The sequence below is a fragment of the Mus pahari genome, chromosome 6 (assembly GCF_900095145.1).
Source record: "Mus pahari chromosome 6, PAHARI_EIJ_v1.1, whole genome shotgun sequence".
Lineage (NCBI taxonomy): Eukaryota > Metazoa > Chordata > Mammalia > Rodentia > Muridae > Mus > Mus pahari.
This window is the reverse complement of record NC_034595.1, coordinates 96,074,248-96,100,365: the sequence shown is the minus strand read 5'-3', so window position 1 is coordinate 96,100,365 and position 26,118 is coordinate 96,074,248. Positions and strand designations below refer to the sequence as shown.

The following is a 26,118-nucleotide window of genomic DNA, read 5'->3' as shown; positions in this document are numbered from 1 at the left end:
GGCAATATAGGGGGCAAAGAGATCCATTTTTTTTTTTTTTTTTTTTTTTGGTGTTCTAGTTTCAGTTCTGTTGCTGTGATAAAATATCCTGATGGAGAGCAACTTAGAGGAAAAAAGGGTATTTCATTTTACAATTCCAGATTACAGTTTAACATTGTAAAAAGGTCAAAGCAGAAACTTCAAACAGATGGTCACATCATAGCCAGAGTCAAGAGCAGGGAGAAATGAAGTGCATTCATAATTGCTTTCTTGCTTGATTACTCTCACACACTTCAGCACCTTCTGCTTAGGGAATGGCACCACCCACAGTGGGCTGGGTCTTTCCATGTAAGTTAACTTAAGACATACCCCCTAAGACATGTCCAAAGGCCAACCCAATAAGTCAGTCCCACACTGAGACTCTTCTCCAGGTAATTAAAGGTTGTGTCAAATTGACAAAGTTACCCATCACAGTTGATCAGTTTATTTCAGAAATTAAAAAAAAAATGTAATGGTACTATGTAAAATGGATTAGTAAAATGTTACCAATAGGTGATCATCAGCCCTATATCCCTATATCCCTATCTTATGCCGTATTAATTGCTCTAGTAATAATCCTAGTTTAGTGTTGTTGTTTTTTAGTTTCATTCAGTTTTATAACTATTATCTAATGGCTGAGTACCTCACCATCATCATTTGCTTAATTTCAAGATCTTTGCAATCTTTTAAGTGAGAAGGTTGTAACGATAATCTGGACTTCTGGAACATAAAGTAAGAATTATGTTTGAATGTTATGTGGGCGCAAAGCCAAAAGCAACTTTAAAAACCATCGCTACCTTTTTACATCCCATTAGATTCAGTTACAAGCCCTGGATATCAGACTCTCCTATAACGATGTTCAGCTGTTTCTTGCCATTGCAAAATCCATCCCAGAGCAAGCTAGTGCTGCAGCACCGGACTCTGCAGCTGTGGAGGTAGACTCCATCAGCTGTCGTCTGCCAGGGGCATCTCGAATTGGAGAGGATGTCAGAGAAGGGCCAAGACACGCCTTAGATCCTGTCTTGGGTATGTGTTGAATTGGAAACCCATCAGTCTTCTTAGTAATACTCATATTCATATTCATTTATTCTCTCTCTCTCTCTCTCTCTCTCTCTCTCTCTCTCTCTCTCTCTCTCTCTCTCTCTCTCTCTCTCTCTCTCTCTCTCTCTCTCTCTCCCTCCCCTCCCCCTCTCCCCATCTCTCCCTCTCTCCCTCTCCCCCTCTCCCCCTCTCCCCCCCTCACAGTTTACTCTAAATTCTGGCTAGCTCCGCATTTACTACATCATGTGTGATATATGCTGTTCTCAAACTTATGCCAATCCTCCTGCCTCAGCCTCTCTGGCTCTGGATTATTCACCATACTGATAACATCCCCTGCCTTCTTTACCTTTTTTCAATTTTCTTATGCACAATTGAATTGTTCATAGTTTATTTGTCATTAAGTATGACTGTGAACCATAACATTACTTTTTTGTTTGTTCGTTTTTTATTTTAAAAAAAAAAAACAAATACCTTATAGTAACTGCTCCAGCTTACAGGTGGGTTTTCCCTCCAACTTCTTGTGGAGTTGTATGGCTTACTTTCAAGTTTAATTTCAAAAATTAAGACTTTTCCTTTGAAAACTCAAGTGATGCTGTTCCCACTAAATGACAGTCTTCCACTCTTTTCTTAACAAAAGTCCAAGGTGCACGTGTTAGAGGTTTACACTAAGAGCTCATTTTGCCTCAAGAAAGGAAATGGTATTTGTCATGCCTGTGGAGTAATCTGTATGAAATTGTTTCCCAGAGTTACAGTTAGCTAGACTACAGGAGCTGGGCTTCAGCATGGATGACTGTCGCAAGGCTCTTCTGCTGTGTCAAGGTAAATTGGGTACGGCTTCCATTTTCTGCTGTTTGTCTTAACCATGTGCTTCCTTCCCATTTCCTCCTCGGTTACATCAGAGAGAGAAAAAGAGAGAATATGAATATTCAAGGAGTCCTATGTATCCTGAAGGAGAGGGTGGGGCTGAGCATCATTCGGGTTTGGCCATAGTTGTGATTCAACAGAAGGGTTTTCTGCGATCAGGAGGTTGGTTATCTCTGGAGCTGGCTCAGTGGGTCAGATTCTTCCTCTGCCTCACTCAGCTGTTCTTAAAGGACTCTGGGCAAGTCAGAGCCTCTCAGAGCTAATGCTTCCTTACCTGTGAAGCTCCAGTAGGTAGGAGCCCTGGCTGTGGATAAGTGCCTGGTACTCTGAAGTAGCTGTACCTCCTGGTTATCAGTGGTGCTGGAATGGTACTGGCTCTGAGGCTCTGAGAGTCATGACCATGCTCATGTGCTGAGCTCTTATTGCTCTGTCTCTGGTCTTTTAAACACACACCTATTACATTGATTTACTTGTGCAGATGTATGTTTATGGTACACTTGGTCGTTAGAGGTCAACTTGGAGTTAATTGTCTCCTGTTCTGTGGGTCCTGGCGATTGAGCTCAAATTGTCGGTTTTAGCACCAGGTGCCTCTACCCACTGAGCCATCTGACTAAGCCCATCTTTGTTTTATTTGCTATCAGACATTTGTGTAGCCCAGGTCAGCTTTGAACCCATTATGTGTTCCAGGATGATCTTAAAACTCCTGTGCCTCCAATCTCTAGCACGCTAGCACTAGGATTACAGGTGTGAGCTACCTTGCCTGGTTTTATCCAGTGCTGGTGATGGAACCCAGTAGGCAAGCACTTTGAGCTCCATCCCTGTTCCCAGCCTGGCTCTGGGTTTCTTGTGGAGTCTCTTAGCTCTTAGAAATAGCCATTATTGTCTGTACTTCAGATGAGGAAACTGGCTCAGACAGGTTAAGCAAGTTTGTCTTAGTTTATCCATTTCTGTTGGCCTAAGGTGCATTAAAGAGAGGTCTGTCTGATGTGAAGGCTGTGTCCTTTCTACTGTGACCCACTGCACTCTGTGTCCTTCTACCATGGCACATCACACCCACCTCTTGTTTATTTTAAGAAAAAGTAATTCTACTGAGTTGTGGTTCCTTCCAACCTTTCCACATAGGTGCGTTCTCTACTTTTCTATATGCGCTATATGTGTATGGGTGTGCAATCACACAGATTTAGCTGGAGGTTAAGTCCAGGGCCTAGTGCATGTTAGGCAAGTGATCGCCCATGGAGCGCCCCTAGCCCCCACTGCATTTTGTTTATTGATAGATTGCATGGCAGTCTCGTCTTTTTTTTTTCTTTTGAGACAGCGTTGTGTAGCCCTGGCTGTCCTGGAACTCACTCTGTAGATCAGGCTGGCCTTGAACTCAGAAATCCTCTTGCCTCTGCCTCCCAAGTGCTGGGATTAAAGGCGTGCGCCACCACGCCCAGCTGACAGTCCCCTTAACTGTGGTTTTCTCCATGGTCTCTATCATTTGAGCTCAGCCCTGGTCTGAAGAAAATTTAATTGACAAACCTACAAATAATTTATGAGTTTTAACCCTCATGCCATTCTGAATAGTACAGTGGAGTGGTTCTCTATCCTGCTGGGTTCAAGAGTCATCCTTTGGCTAACATCCATAGTCTATATGCTATTGCTCAGTACGCAGTGTGACAGAGCTCGTGTTTGTGTAACCCTTTTATAACTTAAAAAGGGGCCCAAAGCAGAGAGCAGTGCCCCGGGACTCAGAGGTGCCCAAGAGAAGCTGCAGAGTGTATCCTTTAAAGGCAAGGTAAACATTTTAGCCAAGAAAGAAGTGTCCTGTGCTGAGGCTGCTGAGGTCTGCAGTTAGAATGGTCCTTCTGTCTAGACATTCTGAAGGAAAATTTATGTTATTTTCACCAAATGCTTCAGCCACAGTATGTACCAGCAACTAGGATAGGTGCTGAGTTTCAGGGCTTGTGGCTTTGTGCTTGCAGTGACCCTGTGGCTTTGGAATCTCATGTATAAGTGGGCAGGGCTGTGATATTACAAATGGGATTTTGATGTATCTATATGGAATCTAGGATCCACAAATGAGAGAAGTCATGTGACACTTCAAGTTATTTTTCTCTGTCTCTGTCTCTGTCTCTGTCTCTGTCTCTGTCTCTCTCTCTCTCTCTCTCTCTCTCTGTGTGTGTGTGTGTGTGTGTGTGTGTGTGTATGTGTGTGTATACATGAGGCTATGCACTTAACAGTAGTGTCTTTATAACTCTTTCCTGCAGAGAGCACATTCTTTTCTAGAATGCTGTGCCCAGTCTACACACTAGCGTATTGTGTGTAGAGATGCTCATTGTGTTCCCTGAAGCCCCTTTACCTCTGAAAAAAGTGTGGGTAGGCTAGCTCTCTGGGTCCCTCAGCTTTGTTTCCATTCAGTCATTGTTGATTTTCGATTTAATTTTATACTTTATCATGTCTATGATTTTTATTCTCTCTTTATTCAAACACATTTTCTCCCACGGTCTGCAAACCTTTTGGATTTCATTGTGATTGAACTAAAGCCACTTAGTCCCATTACTCAACAAGATGAAAATAACAGCTGTTTAAAGCAGGATCGCTTACCAGGCTCTGCTCTGAGAGCTCACTTCCTCTTTCTGTTGTGCTACAGGGCACAGAGATCAAACAGCTTGCCCTTTATTCAGTAGCTGGGAAGTACAGGATTGGTCTAGACCAGGGTCAGCTTGCTTCAGAGCCCAGACCCTCAAGCAGGTGAACTGTCTCACGTTCTGAGTTCTGAGTGTGCAATGACATTGCTTCTCCCCTCCTTCCCTTCCTTCTTCTATTCTGCCTTTATCTCTGTCCCTTCCTTCTTTTTTACTTTTCTTGAGAGCAAGAGGGTGTTAGAGTATTTGTTTTTATTCAAGCAGGGGGCATTAACAGTTATCTTTCTCTCATATACAAATACACTAGTGAATAAGTTGTGTGTGTGTGTGTGTGGGTGTGTGTGTGCGTGTGCGCACGCACATGTGGGCATGTGCTCGCTCAAGCATGCATCTCATTTTGTTCTCTGCTCTCTGGGAGTTTGTAATTGAGAAGATGGATTATGCACAAAGTAAGACATATGAGGACAGTTGTATCAGTATGAACAAGAACTTGGGTGGAGATAAAACTTGCATACCAGGGGGCCTTGAGACTCAGGGCTCCTCAACTCCTGCCCCCCTCCTCACCTTTCTGTTCACAGTTGGTACAGGAGGGGCCTTAGCAGTCAGAGCAGGAAAGGTGTTATCAACTTGCATAGAAGATATGCAACAGCTTACCCTATGTGCGCCCCAGCACCTTCCTAGCCCAAGGAGCCTTTGGATTACAGCTCTCCTGGGCTGCTCACAGATTCTCTGTAATGCTTTGGGAAGTAGTGGCACCTCACACCTCTGATTTTCTTGAAGGCCAGCTGAAGAAGGCAGCAAGTTGGCTGTTTAAGAATGCAGAGCCTCTGAAGTCGCTGTCCCTGGTCTCCAGCAGCAGAGACAACCCGGGGACCATGCCAGCTCCACGGATCTCTGGAGTGGAGGTCAAGGCTGAGAGCGTGTGCATCTGTTTCATCGATGACTGCATGGACTGTGATGTGCCCCTGGCCGAGCTTACCTTCTCCCGTGAGTATTCCTGGCTCGTAGGCTTGTCCTGCAGCCCAGTGCTGGTCTTTTCTTAGGGCCTGCCTTTTCAGCTTTCCATGTATCTTTGTTCCCCTTTACTTCATAGTGCAGGTAAAACTTAATAGTTTAACAAGCTTTTAAAGAAAAAAAATATTTTGAGACAGGGTTTCTCTGTGCAGCCCTAGCCATCCTGGAACTCTCTCTGTAGACCAGGCTGGTCTCGAATTCAGAGATTGTCCTGCCTCTGACTCCTGAGTACTGGGAAGGTATGAGCCAGATTGTTTTTTTTTAAAAAAAACAAAGCAGAGTTGAGGCGTAGTAAATGTATTTTAGGGTAGACTTAATCAGAAGGGTTAGGTGAGAGAGGGTCACTCAAGTAGAGAGTGGGGACATACCTGAGGACATGGGTATGGGGTCTCAAGGGATAGTCAAGGAAAGTAAGACACTCTTAGTACGTACAAGAATGGATTACCCAGATTTTTCAAATTTATTTCTGATATGTGGCTTGAGCCGATAGCTGAGGAATAGGAGAAATTGACACGGATAAAGTTTCTATCACATCAAGAGCTCCAGCTGAGTTACCCTGTCTGTCCCATACATAAACAGTGGTGAATAGAGTCCCCTGGGACTTCTAGAACAAAAGCTGGCAGAAGAATACTTCTGCCTGATTCTCTCCTGAAAACCAAACCAGGATCCTATTAGAAGGCTCATGTGGCACCCCTTGCAGTGGTAATACCACTCATCTGTTTTTGGTAGGCTGGGACCTGGGGAGGGGTGTTCTTTCCTCAGTGCCCTATTTCTTGTGTGAGGATGAAGGTTCTGAGGGCACCTGGTAAAAATCACCTTTCACTTGCCAGGTGGTGATGGTACGTACCTTTAATCCCAGCACTCAGGAATTCAAGGACAGTAGGGGTTATACAGGGAAACCCTGTCTAGAAAAACACGGAGAGGGTTTTGGGGGATAGAGAATTAATACCTGTCACTTCCAATGTTTGTAGCTTGCCATCCTTCTCTCCTTCATCAAATTTGGTTCTGGACCTTTGCCTATCCTATACTTGAACCCTCTCCATGCTTTTTAAGGCTGCACAATTAAAAGCCACGAGATTTTTGACTACTGACATGAATGTCTTTTCTGTAGAGAATAATTATGTAACTTACGTTTTCTATGGTAATCTTAAGATTCTGAGCTAATATGGGGTAAGAAGGGGTTCATGAGTCCCCACATCTATCTGAGGAACTGGACAACTGATGGTCTCTGTGGAACGCAGAGCCAGTTTTCTTTAAGGGTGTGGCTCCTGGTTGGTCAACCACAGTGCAGTGGATAGCCCCACACCCAGGAGTCTGTGGGCAGCAGAAATTGAAGTTTATATGGGCTATAGAGGTCAGGGTGGATCTGAGAGGAGTTAGAGGGAGGAATTGGGGATAAATATGATCAAAATATGTTATGTAAAAATTTTCAAAGAATTAAGAAATATGTTAAAAAGCAATATATGCTAACCTTTAGCAAGACATGCCTTTTATTATTATTGCCCTCTTTCCATGCATTCAGGAGAAATACCCTTTGATGTTACTATGGCTTTGGTCATACCTGCGTGCTATGGACGGGGGTAGCGCAAGTGAGACCATGTGTTTAGGTTCAGTGCTTAAGAGAGTGCCAAAAACTTACAATTAAGATAATAATACATGGGCTGGTGAGATGGCTCAGTGGGTAAGAGCACCTGACTGCTCTTCCAAAGGTCCTGAGTTCAAATCCCAGCAAATACATGGTGGCTTACAACCATCCATAATGAGATCTGGCACCCTCTTCTGGTGTATCTGAAGATAGCTACAGTGTACTTACAGATAATAAATAAATAAAGAAACAAAAAAACAAACATATCTTATTTTTTATGTCTATGGATTTTTTTTTGCCTGCAACTTTGTATATGTATCACTGTATGCCTGGATGCCAAAAAAAGCCATCAGATCCTTCAGAAGTGGAGTTAAATGGTGGTGAGCTGCATGAGGGTGCTGGGAATTGAACCCAGTTCCTCTAGAAGAGCAGCTGGTGCTCTTAAACACTTGTCCATCTCTCCAGCACAAGATAAGAATATTTGAATGGCATGGTTAGTGCACTGGTTATAAAACATGAAGATTCATATACAAACTTTGCTGGTAGACAGAACTTCTGTAGTTATGTATGCTCTCCTATGAGGCTGTCACTAGCAGCTATGAGTAGTATCTGAAATGCAGTTTGCTGGGGAGGCCACTTTGCTCCTGCCTCTGTAGTGACATTTACTTGTGTTGCAGGTCTGAATTTCCTTCAGCACGTAAGAGCTAACCCCGAGGGCTACGCCCACTTCACACTTTCTGGAGATTATTATAACCGTGCTCTGTCAGGTCAGTATAAATTGTATATTATTGTAGGATTTAAAGAATGAGCTTTTATGTTTACCAAGGCTGTCACTGCGTATTTTAGACGAGAAAAAGGGTGGGGTGGGGTGAGACTGAGAAACAACAGGGCACAAGCACAGACTTCCTACTTTTTAAAAGTATATTTTTGATGTGATGTGACTATACTTATAAGTGTTTCAAAAGCTAGTGAACTGGTCTTCAAGAGTTGAGCATCTATGGTTTTGTTTGTATATTAGATAAGATCTCACTCTGTTGCTCAGGCTAGTCTGTGATTTACTAAGTTAAGGCTGGCCTGGAACTCATGTAAATCCTCCTGCCTCAGCCTCCTGAGTGCTGAGATTATAGGCCTACACCACAACATTTGGCCCAAATTATAATTTTTTACCCTACAGTCAGGCAGAAGTGAATTGTGACACTATTACATACTGAGATGCAAATGAGCCACAGTTTCTATTAGTAAACTTGTAATTAGTGTAGTTTAGAAGGGTTCCTCATGACTTGTGTAGTTGAACATAAGCATATTAACAGCTTCTCCTCCTCTTCCTCTTTCTCTTCCTGCCCTCCCTATCCCCTTCCTCTTGGAGACAGGATCTCTATGTAGCTCATGTGTCCTGGAACTTACTGTGTTCACTAGGCTGACCTTGAACTCAGTAACTGTTCCTCCTGCTTCTGCTTCCCGGTGTATGCCACCATCCCTGGCCTGATTTCCCATTTCTTAAGTTGAACAATTACACGAGTGCTTGTGATACAATTTCCTTTAAGTTATATGTATATTTTGTTAAAATTTGTTTATACGTGTGACACATTTTAAGAAAACAAAGAAACAAAACCCTTGATAAAGTTAACCTAATGAGCCTCCAGATATGGCCTTGGTTCAGTGATGGGTTGTTCTTTGAGCAGGGTTGATGTCGGAGCTCTTAGCTAAAGCCACAGTTTTCTCTTGTAACCTACGTCTCAGGCTCCTTTTTGTCTGGTCTTGATTGGGGATGAGGCCTTCTGACTTTACTGAAACACACCATGCGCTCTCCCTCCTTGCTTCCTGCTACCTCAGCAAGAGCCTGACAGGGAGTGCTTGTGTTCTCCAGGCCTGCTTCGTGGACCCCGGGCATCTGTAGGATGACCTATCGCAGAAGGTGGGGCTATCATTGTGAGATTGAATTGGAGCCATTAAGCTGTGGTCTGTCCTTGCTAAGCATTTGTGAACAGTATTCTCCTATAAGCCCTTGATATCTGCTGAACAGATGTTTTATTTCCTGCATTCTTTCAGGCTGGGAGCCATTTATTGAGCCATGGCCATGCTCTGTATCTTGGCAACAACAGGCAGCTAGTCGTCTCCATCCTCCTCGACTGAAGCTAGAGGCCAAGGCCAAACGCCGCCTGGATATCAACATCACTTCTGTACTGATAGGTAAGTGGGAAGCTGCCTGTTTTAAGCTAACATCTTTTCTGTAATATGAGTCTCTTGACTGCCGACAAAGATGCCAGGTGGACAAATGATTGGCCCTGTGCCTGCCATCACTTCCTCACCATGGCTGAACCCTATGCCCTTAATAGCCAAGCAAGAGCTAAGGCTTCTTAGGGACCACAAGGATCCTGGAGAACTTTCTCCTCTAATGTTTTGCTAGTGGGGTTCACTATCCTAGAAATGAGGTTAGCTTCACTTCTGTTATTCACACAGGAATTTTTGTTTGTTTTTCAAGCAAGATGAAGTGTTTAAGCCCAGGCTAGTCTCAAATTCACACTTCTCCTGCCTTGGCCTTCCAAGTGGGTGGAATTACAGAGACACACCACACTGTCCAGTTACAGAGTGGTATTCCGTGAACAGAATGAGTAAGTTCCCTGTGCTATTTATTCCCTGTCAATTGTCACATGGACTTAACTCTGAAAATTGCCAAGCCAATGCACTGTGTTCTCACAGTTTCTTTGGTGGCCCTGAAATGTACATTTCTGGATTCTGGATATCTCTGTCACATCTCTTCTGCAGAATGTGCTCTGAAGATACAGCATAGCAGTCAGTGTTCCTGAGTGTTCTGTGTACTTAATGTCTTAGTCTTTGCACCCAAGAGTCCAGTTGCCTAGTGTCACTCTGCCCTCAGTCTCATTGAGTCGCTATTCACATTTCAAGAGGGACTTTGATGCACACATCACCACCACCTGCTTTTGCCAAAGCCAAATACATCTGACCTTCTTCTCTGCCCTCCAGCATTGTATTTCTGTCTTTCCTTTAGCCTTTCACATCATAGGTGGCTTCATGAAGGTAGGTCATCTGATTGCTTTGATCTCTTCCTTGTGCAATTGCTGTCTCTAGGGTCTAGCCTTTTTTAGCTTCTTGCATAGGTCCAGTATGTAAGGAGGCACTCAGTAAAAGCTTTTTTTTAATGCATTGAAATTATTTGACATGAACCTTTTATCTTTTCCATCTCCCTTCTTAATTTATGGAATTCTTTCTAGATCAGTATATAAGTACCAAGGAGTCCTGGCTGGCGGATTACTGTAAAGAGGACAAGGAAACAGAGTCAGCCAAGACAGAAGACTGGATGGGCTCCTCTGTGGACCCACCATGCTTTGGACAAAGTAAGATTTTTACATGCACGTCTGCCTATATCAGTGTTAATCTGTAGAGCAGTGCTTCACCGAAATATTCAAATAGAATGGTCTTTCTCTGAGAACTCCTTAAGAAGTTCTGACTGGCCTCTGTAGTTCATTTTAGTTTTGTAAAAGACAGTTTTCTGGCACAAACTACTGAACTGTTAATGCAGGATCTAATTCCATCGATGTGGGGGAGAGGAGATCTGCAAAACATTACTCTTGATTTCCAGTGATGCTGGAGAGGAGCCGATACATCAAGAGTGCGTCAGGACAGGCTGTTGGTTACTTTTTCTTACTTGGGCTAAAACAGTTGGTTTTACAATGGATGGGATATTTTAAAACTGGGTTATAAAAACATCTAAAACTTCTGCTAGAGGGTTTGTATGTATTCTTGGAAAGAGGGAGGGCAACATCCCAAGTGGGAAAATGTTTTTTAAAAGGGCAGCCTGTATTGTTCATAGAGTATAAAGGAATTGAATCCCAGCATCTTGAGGAAGAAGTCAGTGTGTTCTTTGTTGGTGTTTTCTGTCCTGATGAATGCCTCAGCATGGAGCTCTGTTGGCCTCAGATTCTGGGGAGATGGTGACAGACACCACAGGTCCTGGTTGTTCCACAAGCCATTGTCATCCAAATTCAGCTCAGCCCCAACTCTTTCAGTGTGGTTTCTTTGGGGAGTCTTGGCCTGACTTCACATAGCTCATGAATACTTAAATATTCCATCTGGCCTGCAAACAGTCTGGGAAGATGGGCTTTCTTAGCGTAGGAAGCATTTGTGCTGGTTTGCCCCTCCTTGGGGTGTGTGAGCAGAGTGCCTCCAGCTTCTAGAAGGAAAGACAAAGGCTGTACTGCTGCACTTGTTCTCTGTTCTGAGTCCATGAAGCTCCAACTCCCCTAACCTCCTGATTTGTGTTGCAAAAAGGTAACCTCATCTGTCCAGAAGATGCTTAAGGCATCTGTGTAGGATGTCCAAGAGCAGGTGGGTCTTTGTGCCGGGACCTTAGATCCAGCCAGTGCCAACTCCAGGAAGGCCAGATGCTCTGAAGACCCCCCCCCCCCGCTTCTTTTTCTTACACGTTCTCCTCTCTCTGTTGTTAATAATAACCCTATCTATATTAAAGCTTGGTTTTTATTTCTTTAGGTTTTTCTGGTGAGGCTGATGTGATAACACTGTTTCAACCATCTGACATATCTAAATAACAAGTGCCTTTTTATTGGCAGTTCCTGGTAGCCTTCTGAGAGGCGTCCTACAGTTTGTGTAGCATTGGCTTTCAAGTTAGTAGCTTTCAACTGTGTGGAACTGACTACTAATATTTAGATTTTATTTGAAAATTTTAGCCATATTTCTCCCCAAAGTTAGGGTTTTTTTTTTTTTTTTTTTTTTCTTGTGTCCTGTGTAAAACAGGCTAATGGCTTAGCCTTTACTGTGCAGTTCAACCTTAGGAACTGGGAATTCAATACTGATTCAATGTATCTTTAGCTTTGAGTTACCTGGGTTGATTCTATAGGCAAATCTCCATGGCATGACTTATTCCATGAATTATTTTATGAACAATTCAGTTTCTCTTGTTGATGCTATGCTCGGTTTGGAATTTAGGACTGTGAGATAAACATTGCAAAAGGATTATTGAAATCTGGAGGGAGGCTGACTCTTGCCCTGAGTATTTGAGGAACTCAGTGGTCAATGTTCTGTCCTATGTCTTTCCTTCTCCTCTAAAATACATACTGATTAGTTTCTGTGACTCCTCTGGGTCAATCTATAACATGCTTTAAATGAAACCCCCCTCCCCCCAAAGGCTTGTTCTCTTCAAGGGCATAGTCAACACATTCACTGTCACCTAATTAGAAAAAGCGGACACAGCCACACCATCAAAGCTGTGCAAAAAAAATGCTGGCTTTGGCAAGCACTTACTGCTTCTTAGCAATAAGGAAGGATGTTATTGCAATTGCATGATGCTTGCATGCCATTTGTAATTTCTCTGCTTGTGCTTGTTGGAGGTGAGTCTTGTTCACTGCACCTGTTTTTATCTTCTAACTTTGTCTCTCCTGTCTACCAGGCCTCCCTCTTGTCTACCTTAGAACTAGGAGCACAGCCAGTCTGACTAACCTAGAGCACCAGATCTATGCTCGAGGTACAGTACAGCCAGAGGCTGGCATTGCTTTCCTGTTTCAAGAACTGCCTTTACATCAACCTGTATACTGATTTTTTTTTTTAAGTATGTGTTATTAATCGGAGCTGAATGAGAGTGTTATCAGTTATAAGCCCTCTGCCTCAGTAGCCTGAGAGAAGGTCTCCATTGGATGAGTAGAGAACAGCACCTCATCATGGCAGTGGCAGCAGACATGACTGCTTCATCACCGTCTCCTCTAGTGAAAGCAGAATCAGCTGCACAGTATACAGTCAGAAAAGCCAAAGGCAAGGGGGGCTCTTACAAGGAATGAAGGAGATGGAGGAACTCCATCCTTCACTAAGCCGCACCGCATGGCTTTGCCTACAGCCATGCAAGGGGCTCTGAGAACTAAGAGCTGTAATAATTAGTCATATAGCCAAGAATGTATTTCCTAACAAATTGCTTAGATACAAACATTAATTTCCTTACATAGGAATTTATGTATTTAGGAGATAGAAAAGAAGCTGTTCCTGGATAATTGACTGGTTGGTGAGAGCAAGAAGAAACTTCTCACATTGGACTGCCAACTTTATTTCTTCCTCTGTGTTAATGAGTACTGTTAATCTAACTGATTTATGTGTGTGACTAACTCTAGATCGTGGCTCTTAATATATCTTATGCTAAAAGGCATTTGAGCTGGGTTTGGTGCTCCACATCTGTAATGCCAGCAATTGGGAGTCTGAGGCAGGAGGATAATAAATTCCAGGCTGCCACGGCCTATATAGCAAGAGCCTATCAAAGGAAGAAGAAAGATAACCCAAAGGCATTTGAGCCTCTTTTACTGGGAATACCGACCAGAGTTATTAATACAGATGGGTCACTGTATATTTTGTTTTAAGAAGGCCCAACTGGGATGGGTCTTTGACAGTGGGCTCCCATCCTCATTTATTGTGAATTCACACTGCTGAACTTTCCAGTATGCACTCCTCCTTCAGGCAAAGCTGAGCATTCTTCCCCTCTGGCCAGTGTAGCAGACTCTCATGGCCAACAGAGAACTTCTCCTTCATTTCTCTGACTAGCTAGCATTAGACTTGGGGCTTCAGTGTCTTTATTATGATCCACAAATCAGGGCCTTTTGACAGTCTAAGCTGCTGTGTAGCATAAAACTCCCAATTAGAATGGCTAATTACTCCATGAAAGACATGCAGAGGGGTAGAAATTTTTTCAGCTGGCTTCATTTGATGCTGAACTTAGATGTGAAGAATGTGAGACTTTCTCAATCCCTGAAGAAGTTGGATTCATTCACTGGAGGCAGATTTTTGAGGTCATCAGGAAATAATGTTCTCTTTGATGGATTTGGGAGTTTTCTCTCTGGTTTCATGCCAAAGGCAAGGACACAGTTGAGTTGGATGCTGATGCAGTGCTGGGATTTGTGTGTTCTCTGTGGTGTTTTAGCCTCTGTTATTAGTTTTGATTTGCACAGGAAACATGGGATCCTGCGTACTGTGCCTTCCATGTTATCTAATCCCACAGCAGTAGACACATGGATCTCTTTGTATGGATTTCTAGTACTTGAGTCTGTATTTCAGAGTGGTCAAAGCCATCTGCCACCTGTTTTTTCAAAGTATGATTTGCAGATGGAAACTGTCTGTCTGGTTCATAGTGTGATAGGAAGGTACATCTGGTCCTTTTCCTCTTGGCCCTTGTCTACTATAATGAAGGTGCTCTTCTCACTCATAGGGAGGGAGGCTTCTCCCAGAGCACATGAACACTGTTTACCCTTTGGAAGGATCTTGCTCCAGCCTCAAGGTTTCATCTTTTACTTGGGGGAGCACTTTGTGAACCATATGAGGCTACTGGGATGGACATGGGCATAGTTGTAGACAGACATTATCCCTAGCAGTATCCTCATGTTATTGAACCAGACCACTTTCTATTTGAATGGTTCTCAACCTTCATAAGGGTGAAATGCTTTAATGCAGTTCCTCATGTGGTGACCTCCAACCATAAAACCATTTCATTGCTGCTTCATAACTGTAGCTTTCCTACTGTTAAGAATTGTAAATATCTGATATGCAGCATATCTAATATTTGACTCCCAAAATGGTTGAGATTTACAGGTTGAGAGCCACTGCTCCTGTTCTCAACAGATGATTGTAACATAGTCTCTGCTGAATTACTGTTGTCCAGAGAGAACTTGTTTTAACCTAAATGTTGCCCTTTTGGTAGTCATCAAGTTCCTTCCCTTTGGAAAGTTGTCTGTCAGGATTAACACAGACAGGGATGCTGCTGGACCCTGGGGCCTGCTGTGCTCATCAGTGTCCATGTGCTGTCAACTCCTCAGCCAGGCGGCTCCTACCCTGAATTGTCACCCCCTGGTGGTTCCTGCCACCACTTCTGGCTTACTTTGCATGGTCACTAGAGGTGACAGGCCCTTAGTCAGAGTGGGCTACAGAAGGCTCCTGAGGACACTGAAGTGCCTTTGACAGTTCTCAGAGTTGATAGTCAGTTTGTCAGTTTCTAGAATTTGGTTACATTGCTTTCTGGTAGTTGTTTCTCTGTAGTTTCCCAATCAGAGGTTGTTTTGTGAAGCAGCAGTGTAGAACATGCCTTTTCAACCTCCTTGGTGACTTCATTATGGAAGCTAGGTGGGGGGAGGGGGGGTTGCCTGTGTTAAAAATCAAACTATGTTGGGAAGATGGCTCTGTTGTTAAAGTCTTCTGAGTAAGTATGAGGACAAGAGTTCCATCCTTGGAAACTGTCTGACAAGCTGGTAGCATGTGTGTTTAATCCTAGAGTCAGTGTGGGAGGGGGACAGAGCAAGCAGATCTGTGAGTCTGATGGCCAGTTGGTGAAATCCAGATTCATGTAACATCCTGTCTCAAAAATAAGTAAAGTGAAGAAGACTATGGCAACTCTAATTTCTACATAAATGCCTGTACACACACGCACATACATACCGTACTCACTAAAAATAAGAGAGAGCAAACATTTTATTTAAAAGCCTTCAGATAGCATGACCTTGATTCCTCAGTGAAAGGGGGGAAAAGCACCAGAAGAGAAAACAGAGTTTTAATTTTGTTACTATGTACATGCTATGGTTCAGGGGTGGGGGCCTTCCACCAGGGTTAGGATGAAGAATGCATTGCTTGGGAGGAGTGGCCTATGTCAGTGTTTTTCTTGATTTATAACCAGGTCAGGTCCTGATGGCCTGTTCTAAGCAGTAAGACCCGTTGTTGGGAGTGTGTGTGTGTGTGTGTGTGTGTGTGTGTGTGTGTGTGTGAGAGAGAGAGAGAGAGAGAGAGAGAGAGAGAGAGAGAGAGAGAGAGAGAGAGAGAGAGGTCACACAGAAGCCTGCATCTCCTTGTCCTCTCAGCAAACGTGTAGTTCCTTTTCTCTTCCCTCTGTCTTCACACAGGAGGCAGCTGTGGGTGCTGTCTCCATGACAGGGTTCCCATCATGCAGACAGAGTAGATAGTAATCGTCTTTCTTATTGTTTGTTTGCCACGGCAGAGGTGAAAACAGCCAAGCGTCGGCAGCCCTTTGTCCCCTTCGCTCTGCGGAACCACACAGGATGCACACTGTGGTTTGCTACCCTGACCACCACACCCACCAGGTAAGGCCCTTTCATTCTGTCTCTGGAGACACTTAAATCCTAGCAGCCTTGGGCAGCAGCCTGGCAGAGCAAGGCTGGTTCCTGCTCAAAGCCCTGGACCGGTAACTGAGCCAGTAACTCGTGCCCGGAGAGTTATGATAGGTAAACATACTGATTCTGCAGAGGACCACTGTGAAGTGGGCCCTGAGTGTGCAGTAGTGCTGTGGCGCTCATCTTGACCTGGTTTATGTTATGTTCATGGTCAGAGGGTGAGAGAAAAGTTGTCCAGGCCTCTGCAGGATCCATACTCTTTAAAGAAGCTGTATGTGGTCTCTTAAGTATTTTGCATTTTTCTTGTAAGCCTGCTTTGGAAATGCCCTCCACCCCTGACTCCTGAACACTTATTTTTGTCTCTAAAGCACACTTTGGCCCAGAGAGCATCGGGTGGAGTTGGGAGGGCCGTGGGAATTTGCCTAAACTAAATGCAAACCTTGACTGATGACTTTGCCTGCTTAGATGTTGGCTCAATGCTCTAAATACATGGCACGTGGGGGGGGGGGGAGCCTTTCCAGCTTCACGAAGGGCAGAGTTGAGTAACTGTCAGCTGATTTGAAACAATATTCTTCTGCTTCCACTAGACATGAGGTACCACAGCCAGGACTTTGCTGTTTACCAGTTGGTGTCTGTTAAATTCTTGCCGGTCACCAGCTTGTTCCTATAGAAAACTCTGCTTTGGTTTGTTTGCTTTGGATGCATATGTGTGCATCTGTGCATAAATATGGCTATGAGTGAATGTGTGTGTGCTCATACATGCATGTGAGAGTATATGAATGTGGCTATGGGTGAATGTATATGTGAGGAAATGCATGTGTGAGAGTATGTATGGAGAGGCCAGTGAACAACCACAGATGTCATCTTCAGGAACGTTGTCTGCCTTCTTTGACAAAGGGTCTCTCATTGGCTTACTGATTAGGCCAGGCTGGCTGGCCACTCAGCTCCAGGGATCCTGTCCCTCCCTCCTTAGTGCTGGGATACATGCACCACCACACCCAGCATTCTTACATTGTTTCTGGTGATTGAACTCCTGTGCTCCTGCTTATGAGGCAAGTGATTTAATGCCTGCTGTGTAGTACTAGGAAAATGGCTCAGTCAGTAAATTCTTGTGTATGAGGCCAAGACCTTGGATCCCCAGAACTGTTGAAAAAGCAGATGATAATGTGTGGCTGTTTCCCAACACTAAGACATGAAGATAGGAGGGTCCCTGGAGCTCACTGACAGCCATGTTAGCCAGTTGATGAGCTCTAGGTTATATTATAAGAGACCCTGTCTCAAATTATTAGATAGAGAGTGGTTGAAGAAGACACCTGATGTTAACCTCTGTGCTCCAAATGCACATATGTCCATGATGTAACACACACACACACACACACACACACACACACACACACACACACACACACACACACACTTTCTTTAAATTGAAAAACATTATTTGAAACAGTTTCACTATGCAGCCCAGGCTGGCCTAAAATTTGCCCTATTGCACAGGCTGGCTTTACAGTCATTCTCATTCTTCAGCTGAGGTTGTAAGTATGCTGTACAATGCTCAGCATTACTTCAGTCTATTTCTAAACATCCAAAGATATTTAGTTGTGACAGAGCCTGAAGGTAGCTCAAGTCACTGACCCTCAGGTCCTTCTTCGGTCACAAAGAACAACCAGGTTATGTCATGCCACTGCAGTCAGTCAGTTATAGGACGGCTGATTTCCCAGTGGCTCAGGACCCCTGTAGAGATAGTAGGGAGGGCAAGGCAGAAGGGACAACCTGTCCTCTGATTTGGTTCCAGGGCTGCACTGTCTCACAGTGGGAGTCCTGGGATGGTTCCAGAAGGGAATGGAGCATTCCTGGATGATGCGCACAATGTCAGTGAGTGGAGAGAAGTTCTCACAGGTGAAGAGATTCCCTTTGAATTTGAAGCCAGAGGAAAGTTAAGACACAGGTAAAATATGGTTATTTATTCTTTTTCCATGAAAGATGTGACATGGATATAAATGTTTATCCCTATTGTTATGTCTTTCACTATTTGTCTTTCACTGACTTGAATGTTTTGTTGTTCAAAGATACTTTGAAAGTTACTGTTTCCTCTTAGACTATAGACTGCAATGCCATCTTGGAAAAACATTTCTTTCTATTCCCATTTTCTTGATGTGTGAGAAGATAACTAAGTATTTCAGAGTTTGGGCAAAAGCTAGATACATACTAACACTCAGATCCATTGCATCCTGTCCAGGTTTCTAAGTAGGTGACCTAGCCTGAAAGTTGCTGAAGTGGATGATATACAATTCTAGAAAGGTTCTCAAGCTTGATGATTTCAATCTTAAAATACATTTCTGCCACAAACTTTCTGTAAGCAGATAGGCCCAGTATGCAGAGCTAGGAAAAGTAAGGAAAAATTTTGAAGCAGTGTAAGATTACCTCTTCAAGGGGTACTGCTGACCCAGTCTCTTCTGGCGCAGCCAGCTAGAGGACTTGGCACAAATACAGAAGAAGGCTTTAATTCCATTTCCTGAAAGATAATAGAATGTCCAGTAAGGTATTATCTCACTATTTGCAAGTATTTTCAAATGGAAAGGCTGTCTAGGGTGTAAATAGGTGAAGGCTTAGTGTTTGAGCCTTGGACTAATTCAGGGAAGCTGAAGTAGAAGAGATTGGCTTCAGGCCTGAGCTCATATGCAAACCTCCCTCACAACAAAGCCTTTCTTCCTCTTATTCCACCTGCACGGGTTAGTCCTGACTGGTGAGGGTTTTGAATATATGGGTCTAGGTTTCTGGGAGTCTTTGGGGGTGGGGGTGGAATCTCTATGCTGGACACATTTTCAGGGTGCCCTGTGCTTCAGGAAGCCCTTGTTAATAGTATCTTTCAATAAGCCCTGCCTCTTGCATCAGAGAGGGCTTGGTGTCATTTCCTTCTTAGTTTCCATGTAACCCACTATACTGCTTGAACTCATCAAAATAAATGCATTTTTTGGCATTTTCCCCTTGGCATACTGTACCCTATGCTGTCCTCCTCCCTTCCTGTCAGCCTCAAGTTCATTTCCCCATTTCAGCTTCAGCCTTCTGGCTTGAATTAGGCAAAATCTAAAATAGAATTAAACGTTCAATTTCCTCCTATTCCTTCTGTTCTGCCCACTGCCTTCTGCTCCAGTTTCAGCTGAGCACTTGTACTCTTAACTCCAAGGGCTCTGTCTCCCAGGCTTGTCTGTGGTTGTGTAGGGCCGGAGCCAAAAAACTGGATGTGTTCCTTAGAGGAGTAGAATTTTCAACATAGGAACTAAAAAGACAAAGCTTACGGACCCCAAGAGCATGGTTACGTGAATCAATGGCCAGTACACTCTGACCATTCCATTCAACTAATTTCCACTGACAGTATGTCATGAAGATTAGGTAGGTGCTGCTGGGAACTCTCTGGCAAGCATACAGATTTTCATGGTTTATGAGAAGAAGGCAGATGCCCCTTGCTCCAGACCTTCTGCATCTCACCAGTAGCCGTCAGCGTAAAAGCCAGTTAAACTGTCTTCTTGACTTCTCACCAGGTAATGCTGAGAAGGCTTAACTGGCCTTTACATCATTATAAAATACAACCAGGTTGGAGTCTCTGCTCCTAATTTCCTGTTTTTTTGAGACTGGGCCTTTTCTGTTCCTCTTGACAGACATACTCATGACCTGCGTATCCATCAGCTGCAAGTTCGAGTGAATGGCTGGGAGCAAGTGAGCCCAGTATCTGTGGACAAGGTCGGGACCTTCTTCCGATATGCAGCACCAGACAAAAATTCCTCTTCCTCTACGGTGAGTGGCTGCTGTTTGGTGTCCTGCACACTCTGCCAGGCCAGGCTGTCACAGAATGACACTTGCGATAACCTTGCTCTGTTGAAGTGCTTTGCTCCCCTGTGTCTAAGAATAAAGACACCAGAGTATTGTCTCAGGAGTGGATGTTAGGAATCATCATGAAGATCAACCAGCTAATGGTTGAAATTTGGCAGCAACATGTTGTTTCATGTAGATAGATATCTTTCCTCTCTGTTCATAGTCTGGGAAACTTGAATATAGTCATCCTCAGTGTCTATGGGGGATGGGTTTCAAGGCTTCACCTGCCCCACCCCAGGCCCAAATCCTTGGTGCTCAAGTCTTTATTTTTTTATGGCATAGTGTTTGCACACAGTCTATGCATATCGTCTAGTAAACTTCAAGTGAGCTGGAGATCACATTTCCACAAAAGTACTGTGGAAGCGGTTGCTAATACTGTATTGTTTAGAAGCTAGAGATGAGGAGAGAGTTTGTATGTATGCCTGTAGTAGGACTGACCACACATCAAATGGTCTGGGCTTGCTTGAGTTTGAGGATGTGAGCCCTGTGTATATGGAGGGCCAACTGTCTTGGCTGTTCTTTATGTATAATTAAGCTTTACCATTTGCATGTATCTTCATATTATATTGCTCTTCCTTTTTTTTTAGCTCTATCTTTCTAAATCCTATGTAGCATTGCTATTTATTGTCTGATCGAACTTAAGTTCACGTGCTTCTCCCTGGCCTTTCAACCTGGGGCTGCGGGGCAGGGGAAAGGATGCAGGCAGCTTCCCCAGCTGCTGGTACAGGCAGACGCCAGTCTTCTGGTGATGCAAGTACCTTAAGTGCACTTGTGTTTTGTAAGGCAGGTGACCTATTTATGGGCGTCAGTGATAAAGCAGACACTGTAGAGACACTGCAGCTTTGCTCATGAGAGATGCTTTTGGAGAACTCCATTCCACGAGTGTTTATTTTCACTGTCTATGACACTCCATTTATCTTCAGTGGGAGAAAAGCATTATTTTCTGCCTAAATTCATGTCAGACAGTGAAAAGACCAGCTCTTCCCACGCATATTTACCCATTACATTGATGGGTCCTGGAGAATCACACCCATCGGATGATAGTAGACTGAATATCATTTTCTCCCTACTGCTCAAGACATGGTATATTGTCTTTAGTGATACTGTACCTGAAAGCCGTTTTAAACACCACTCTTTCAAGGCAGTTACATTGTCACTGCTAGTGTGTGTCTGTGTTGAAGCTCTGATTTTTTTAACTTTCTCATAGATCGGCAGCCCAAGCAGCAGAACAAACATCATACACCCCCAGGTTTATGTGAGTATGGCTTTCCTGTTGTCATCACTGTACTTACTGAGTGTGTGCACTACACTGAGCCTGTACACGGGTGTGTGTTTCTTCCTGGTCAAATGACTCTGTGGCCTGTGTGTGACTGGCGCTTACACTACCCTTTCCTGTAGGTGGTCTCCCTGAGTTAGTGCACATGGCTGAGAATTTTAGTATCTCCAGGGCTTCCTTTCCTTCTCAGCTGAATTATCAGTTTCTCCTGATTCAATTGTGTATTTCATGTGCTTAGTCCCAAGGCCATGTAAGAAAAATACAAGAGCAGTTAGATTATATCCCACTGGTGCTTGAAACATCGTTGCAAGGTGACATGGATACAGTCCAGGCATTCTTTTCCTACTTCTTGTGCCTAAGGATCACAGACACTGAAGTAGGAGGTGCATCTGTAAGCTATAGTGTGTGATTCTTGGGAGCTAGGCTAGTGGAGGATTGAGCTTTGATGGTGATTTCTGACTAGTATGTGTTCCCAAAGAACCTTCCAGAAAGGCGGCTCAGAGAATCTAAGTTTGGTTCACAGCACCATGTCAAACAGATTGTAGTTGCCTGTGACTTCAGCGCCCTCTTCTGGCCTCCACAGACACCTCACTCATGGCATCACTCACACAGACATATACCCATCCACATAAATAAAAACAATAGTGTAAAACAAAACAAAACAAAAAATACTTGAGAAAAGATAGTTGAATTTTGACTTGGACTCCCCAGCACTTTGGTTTGGAAGCAAAGCACTTTGTTTTATAGCTTAGTAAGCCAGTTCTCTCTCTCTCTCTCTCTCTCTCTCTCTCTCTTTTTTTTTAAAAAGATTTATTTATTGTTATATGAAAGTACACTGCAGCTGTCTTCAGACACACCAGAAGAGGGCATCAGATCTCATTGTGGATGGTTGTGAGCCACCATGTGGTTGCTGGGATTTGAACTCAGGACCTTTGGAAGAACAGTCAGTGCTCTTACCCTCTGAGCCATCTCACCAGCCCCGCCAGTTCTCTTATAGTTCACTCTAATAACAATAAAGTTGGCAGAATGAAGGGCTTAGTTGTGCTGTCATCTGTTTCTGTGGCAAAGAAGCATCTAAAAGTAGTGCTTTCAGACCTCTGTGGTATATGTCATATGGAATTCATTCTTAAATAAATATTTCTGTATGGTAGTTGTACAAAGGCTGTTAAATGTGAGTGAACATTTAGAACTTATCATAGCAACTGTAACCCAGCAGTAATGACGAACCACTTCCCTCAGTTATATTGAGTGTCTGAAGCCGGCATTCTGTTTTTTAAAGGTTGGCCATGCTTGTAATCTCAGTACTGAGGAGATAGAGTCAGAGGTCAGGAGCTCAAGGTTATCCTCAGCTACATAGTGAGTTAAAAGTCAACCCTGGCTACGTGACAAACAAAACATGAAACCAAGCCATTATGATGAACCTTGAGGGTTGTGATGAAGAAAGTTTATTTTTAGCTCTCTCAATGTCAGGTACATGGGTCGTCAAGGGTAGTTGAGTCACACTGAGAGTTAAAGAAGTCATTTGTTCCTGAGGAATGTCTCTTAAACAGACAAGGCATTCCTATACTCTGTGCTTTGCACAACAGGTCTGAACCTCTACATTTTCTTTTTTCCAGTGTGTATCTGGGCAGTGCCCAACCCATTGCTAGTGTTCAAGGAGTGCTTTCTCAGTCTTACTTTGGAAGGAAGATGCCATGTGAGGGAAAGCAGTTAGTGCCTTGCAAGGTTCTACTTCTTTTTTTTTTTATTTCCTCGGGAGATTTGAAAACAAGTCGTCCTATAGTTTCTTTATTAGGCCTGGTGGTGTGTTTTTGTTTTTACCACATCACAGGAAATATGGAAGGTTGAATAAATCATTACTACTATTGAAGTTCTTTGTAATATGTCTGTAGGCCTCGAGATAACCCTTCCTCCCTTCCTCTCTTTGTAGAACTAAGGAGCGAATCCAAAGCCTCCCGTATGCTATGCAGATAACTCTCCCACTAAGCTGTATCTCCATCCCCACATGTTCTTTTGGGACACACTTTGTGGTATTATATCTGAGTAGAATATTTTATAGATGTCTTTAGAGTGGACTCCTTAAAAAATGATTTATTTTTAATTATTTGATGTGTGTGTTTGCCTGCATGTATGTAAATGTGCCAGGTGTGTATCTTTTGTTACTGAGGAGGCCAAAAGAATGCAAATCCCCTAGAACTGGAGTTACAGATGGTTGTGAGCTGCCATGTAGGTGTCTGGAATTAAACCCAGGTCTTCTGGAAGAGTGGCCAGTGAACTTAACTATTGAGACATCCCTCTAGTCCTGGCTCTTTCCTTTTGTTGTTGTTGTTGTTTTGAGGCAGGGTCTCATGATAGAGCTCTGGCTGTTCTGGTACTCACTGGCTGGCCAAGAACAGATATCTGCCTGCCTTTACCTTCTGAGTGCTGGGATTAAAGGCGTGGGCCACCATGCCTAGCAGTCCTGACTCTCTTAGGAGTATTCATGTTTAATAGTACTTATGGCCTGCTCGCTTACTTTAGAGCTGAAAACTGACTTGGTGTGGATAATAATTTACTGAAGAGCAATGGTGGCAGAGGTACTCTTGACTTCCATACTCTACTGGAATTTACCTGCTGTGTGTTTTCCCAGATGCAGTTCTTTTCTTTCTTTCACAGTTCTCTTCGCTCCCACCTGTGCGGGTGGTATTCGCAGTCACAATGGAAGGCAGTGCTCGGAAAGTAATCACTGTTCGGTCAGCCCTCATTGTGAAGAACAGACTTGAGACACCAATGGAGCTACGGTTGGACAGTCCTTCTGCCCCTGACAGTAAGTCAGGATGGTGCTGTTATTGTGACTCTTTGTCCTGTCACAATAACATCTCCTGCAAGTGTTAACACTTATTTCTGTGGCAGAGCCTGTGGTGCTTCCCGCCATCATGCCAGGGGACTCGTTTGCTGTGCCTCTACACCTCACTTCTTGGCGGCTGCAGGCACGACCCAAAGGACTGGGTGTGTTTTTCTGTAAGGTTCCCATTCACTGGACCAATGTAGTGAAGACAGCAGAGGTCAGCAGCAGCAAGCGGGAGTGCCACTCGATGGACACAGAGAAAAGCCGGTTCTTCAGGTGCGTTGCTGCTGGGATGGTTGCCCGGGCGTTGGGTTTTCCACTTCAGGGTCTGGGCAGACCCATAGCAAGGCCTCTGTGTTTGTTTCAAACTCTGAATTCTCCTTCTTTAAAATCTCGAGTTAAAGTTTGTAGAAGGAAGAACCCACAAGGCCATACGTAGCCACTTGAGATGAGGCTTCCCTCCTTGTACATCGATCTGTACAAAGAGCACATATGGGGAAGGAAAGGATAAACCGAAACCCACCCAGCTCCTAGGTCTCAACTGGGTAGCCAAATCCTGGGGCTGAGGTTTCTCCTAAGGAATGATTTTAAAGTATCCTAGGTAAAAATTCAGATTCACACTCTTTCTTGAGCATGATGAAAAATCGCCTCACCACTTAGACCTGTATTTCCCCGTGTAGCATGTGACAGCATCTTCCAGGGCAGTGTTGGAAGAGATCCTGGATGGCTGCCTTCTGGCTCTCAGAAACTTAAGCCTCTAAGCCCTACTCAGACCTGCTTTACTTTTCATAGAGTGAAATTGGGCTTTGTTTTTCTGCTGGAGAAAAGCTAAAGTTCACTTTTATGGGCCAAATTTAAAGCAAGCTTTATGAAATATTAAAAACTGACCAAGAGATGGGCTTTGTTCAGGTTCATTCCCTGGAATTTCCCAGCTGAGAATGGCCCTGAGCCGTGAGCTACAGGGACTTTTAAGGACAAACCTATAAGCCACTGTGCTTTCACATGAGGTTTTGTTCTTCTCCAAGAAATTCAGCTCCCAGAATTCTAAGACGTTACCTGGTTTGTGCAGGTAGGGCTTACAGTTTAATTTTGGGCTTTAGACCAACTAGCTTGTTTTAGTTGGCATATGCACAATGAATGCCTTGACCAGCAATTCCAGATTGTATATTATTTTCAAGAATGTGGAACATTCTTCAAGAGAGTCCATTTTGGGGGGCCATAAAATCAATAAATCAGTAAATACTTAAAAATTGAAATCATAAGAATATATATCCTGACCATAATAGAATTGAATTAAATCATCTGCAAGATGCCTAGATAACCTTAAAATATTTGGGAATCAAACAATGTACTTCTAAATAATTTTTGGGCCAAAGGAGAAATTACAAAGGAAATTACAAAATATTTTGTGTTGAACAACAATAATAAAACAGTAATAATACAGACATTAAAAAAATGGAGAATACTGTAAAAGCAGTTCCTATGGGAAAGCTAGTTTTTAATGTTCTAAGAGAAAATACAAATAAATGTAAAATTAACCATTTAGCCTTGAAGCTCATAAAATAATGAAAGAAAGCCAGTAAAAGCCAGGAACAGAGACACAAATCTGTAAGCAGCTGAGACAGCGAGGCTGGAGGGTCAACAGTTCAGTGCCACCCTCAGCTCTGTTGTGAGCTTGAGGCTGGCTTGGGCTACCTGGGTTTCTGTCTTACCTAGAACCAAACACACACACACACACACACACACACACACACACACACACACACACACACACACACACGAGAGAGAGAGAGAGAGAGAGAGAGAGAGAGAGAGAGAGAGAGGCAGACAGACAGACAGACAGACACAGAGAGACAGACAGACACAGA

General features: G+C 43.6%; 1 protein-coding gene across 4 annotated transcripts in view; it reads left to right on the top strand.

Moving 5' to 3' along the window:
* Vps13d (vacuolar protein sorting 13 homolog D) overlaps positions 1-26,118 on the top strand; it is a 227,041-nt gene that overhangs the window by 80,135 nt on the left and 120,788 nt on the right. For 3 of the 4 annotated variants that reach the window (XM_029539692.1, XM_021201317.2, XM_029539691.1), the window contains exons 34-46: positions 834-1,044; positions 1,804-1,878; positions 5,331-5,537; positions 7,827-7,916; positions 9,199-9,339; positions 10,383-10,505; positions 12,575-12,649; positions 16,142-16,244; positions 18,070-18,222; positions 19,934-20,069; positions 21,355-21,402; positions 24,079-24,229; positions 24,316-24,526. In XM_029539692.1, the coding sequence (XP_029395552.1) occupies positions 834-1,044; positions 1,804-1,878; positions 5,331-5,537; positions 7,827-7,916; positions 9,199-9,339; positions 10,383-10,505; positions 12,575-12,649; positions 16,142-16,244; positions 18,070-18,222; positions 19,934-20,069; positions 21,355-21,402; positions 24,079-24,229; positions 24,316-24,526 (1,724 nt within the window). The remainder of the gene's footprint in view (positions 1-833; positions 1,045-1,803; positions 1,879-5,330; positions 5,538-7,826; positions 7,917-9,198; positions 9,340-10,382; positions 10,506-12,574; positions 12,650-16,141; positions 16,245-18,069; positions 18,223-19,933; positions 20,070-21,354; positions 21,403-24,078; positions 24,230-24,315; positions 24,527-26,118) is intronic. The other variant, XM_029539694.1, reaches the window with a different exon arrangement.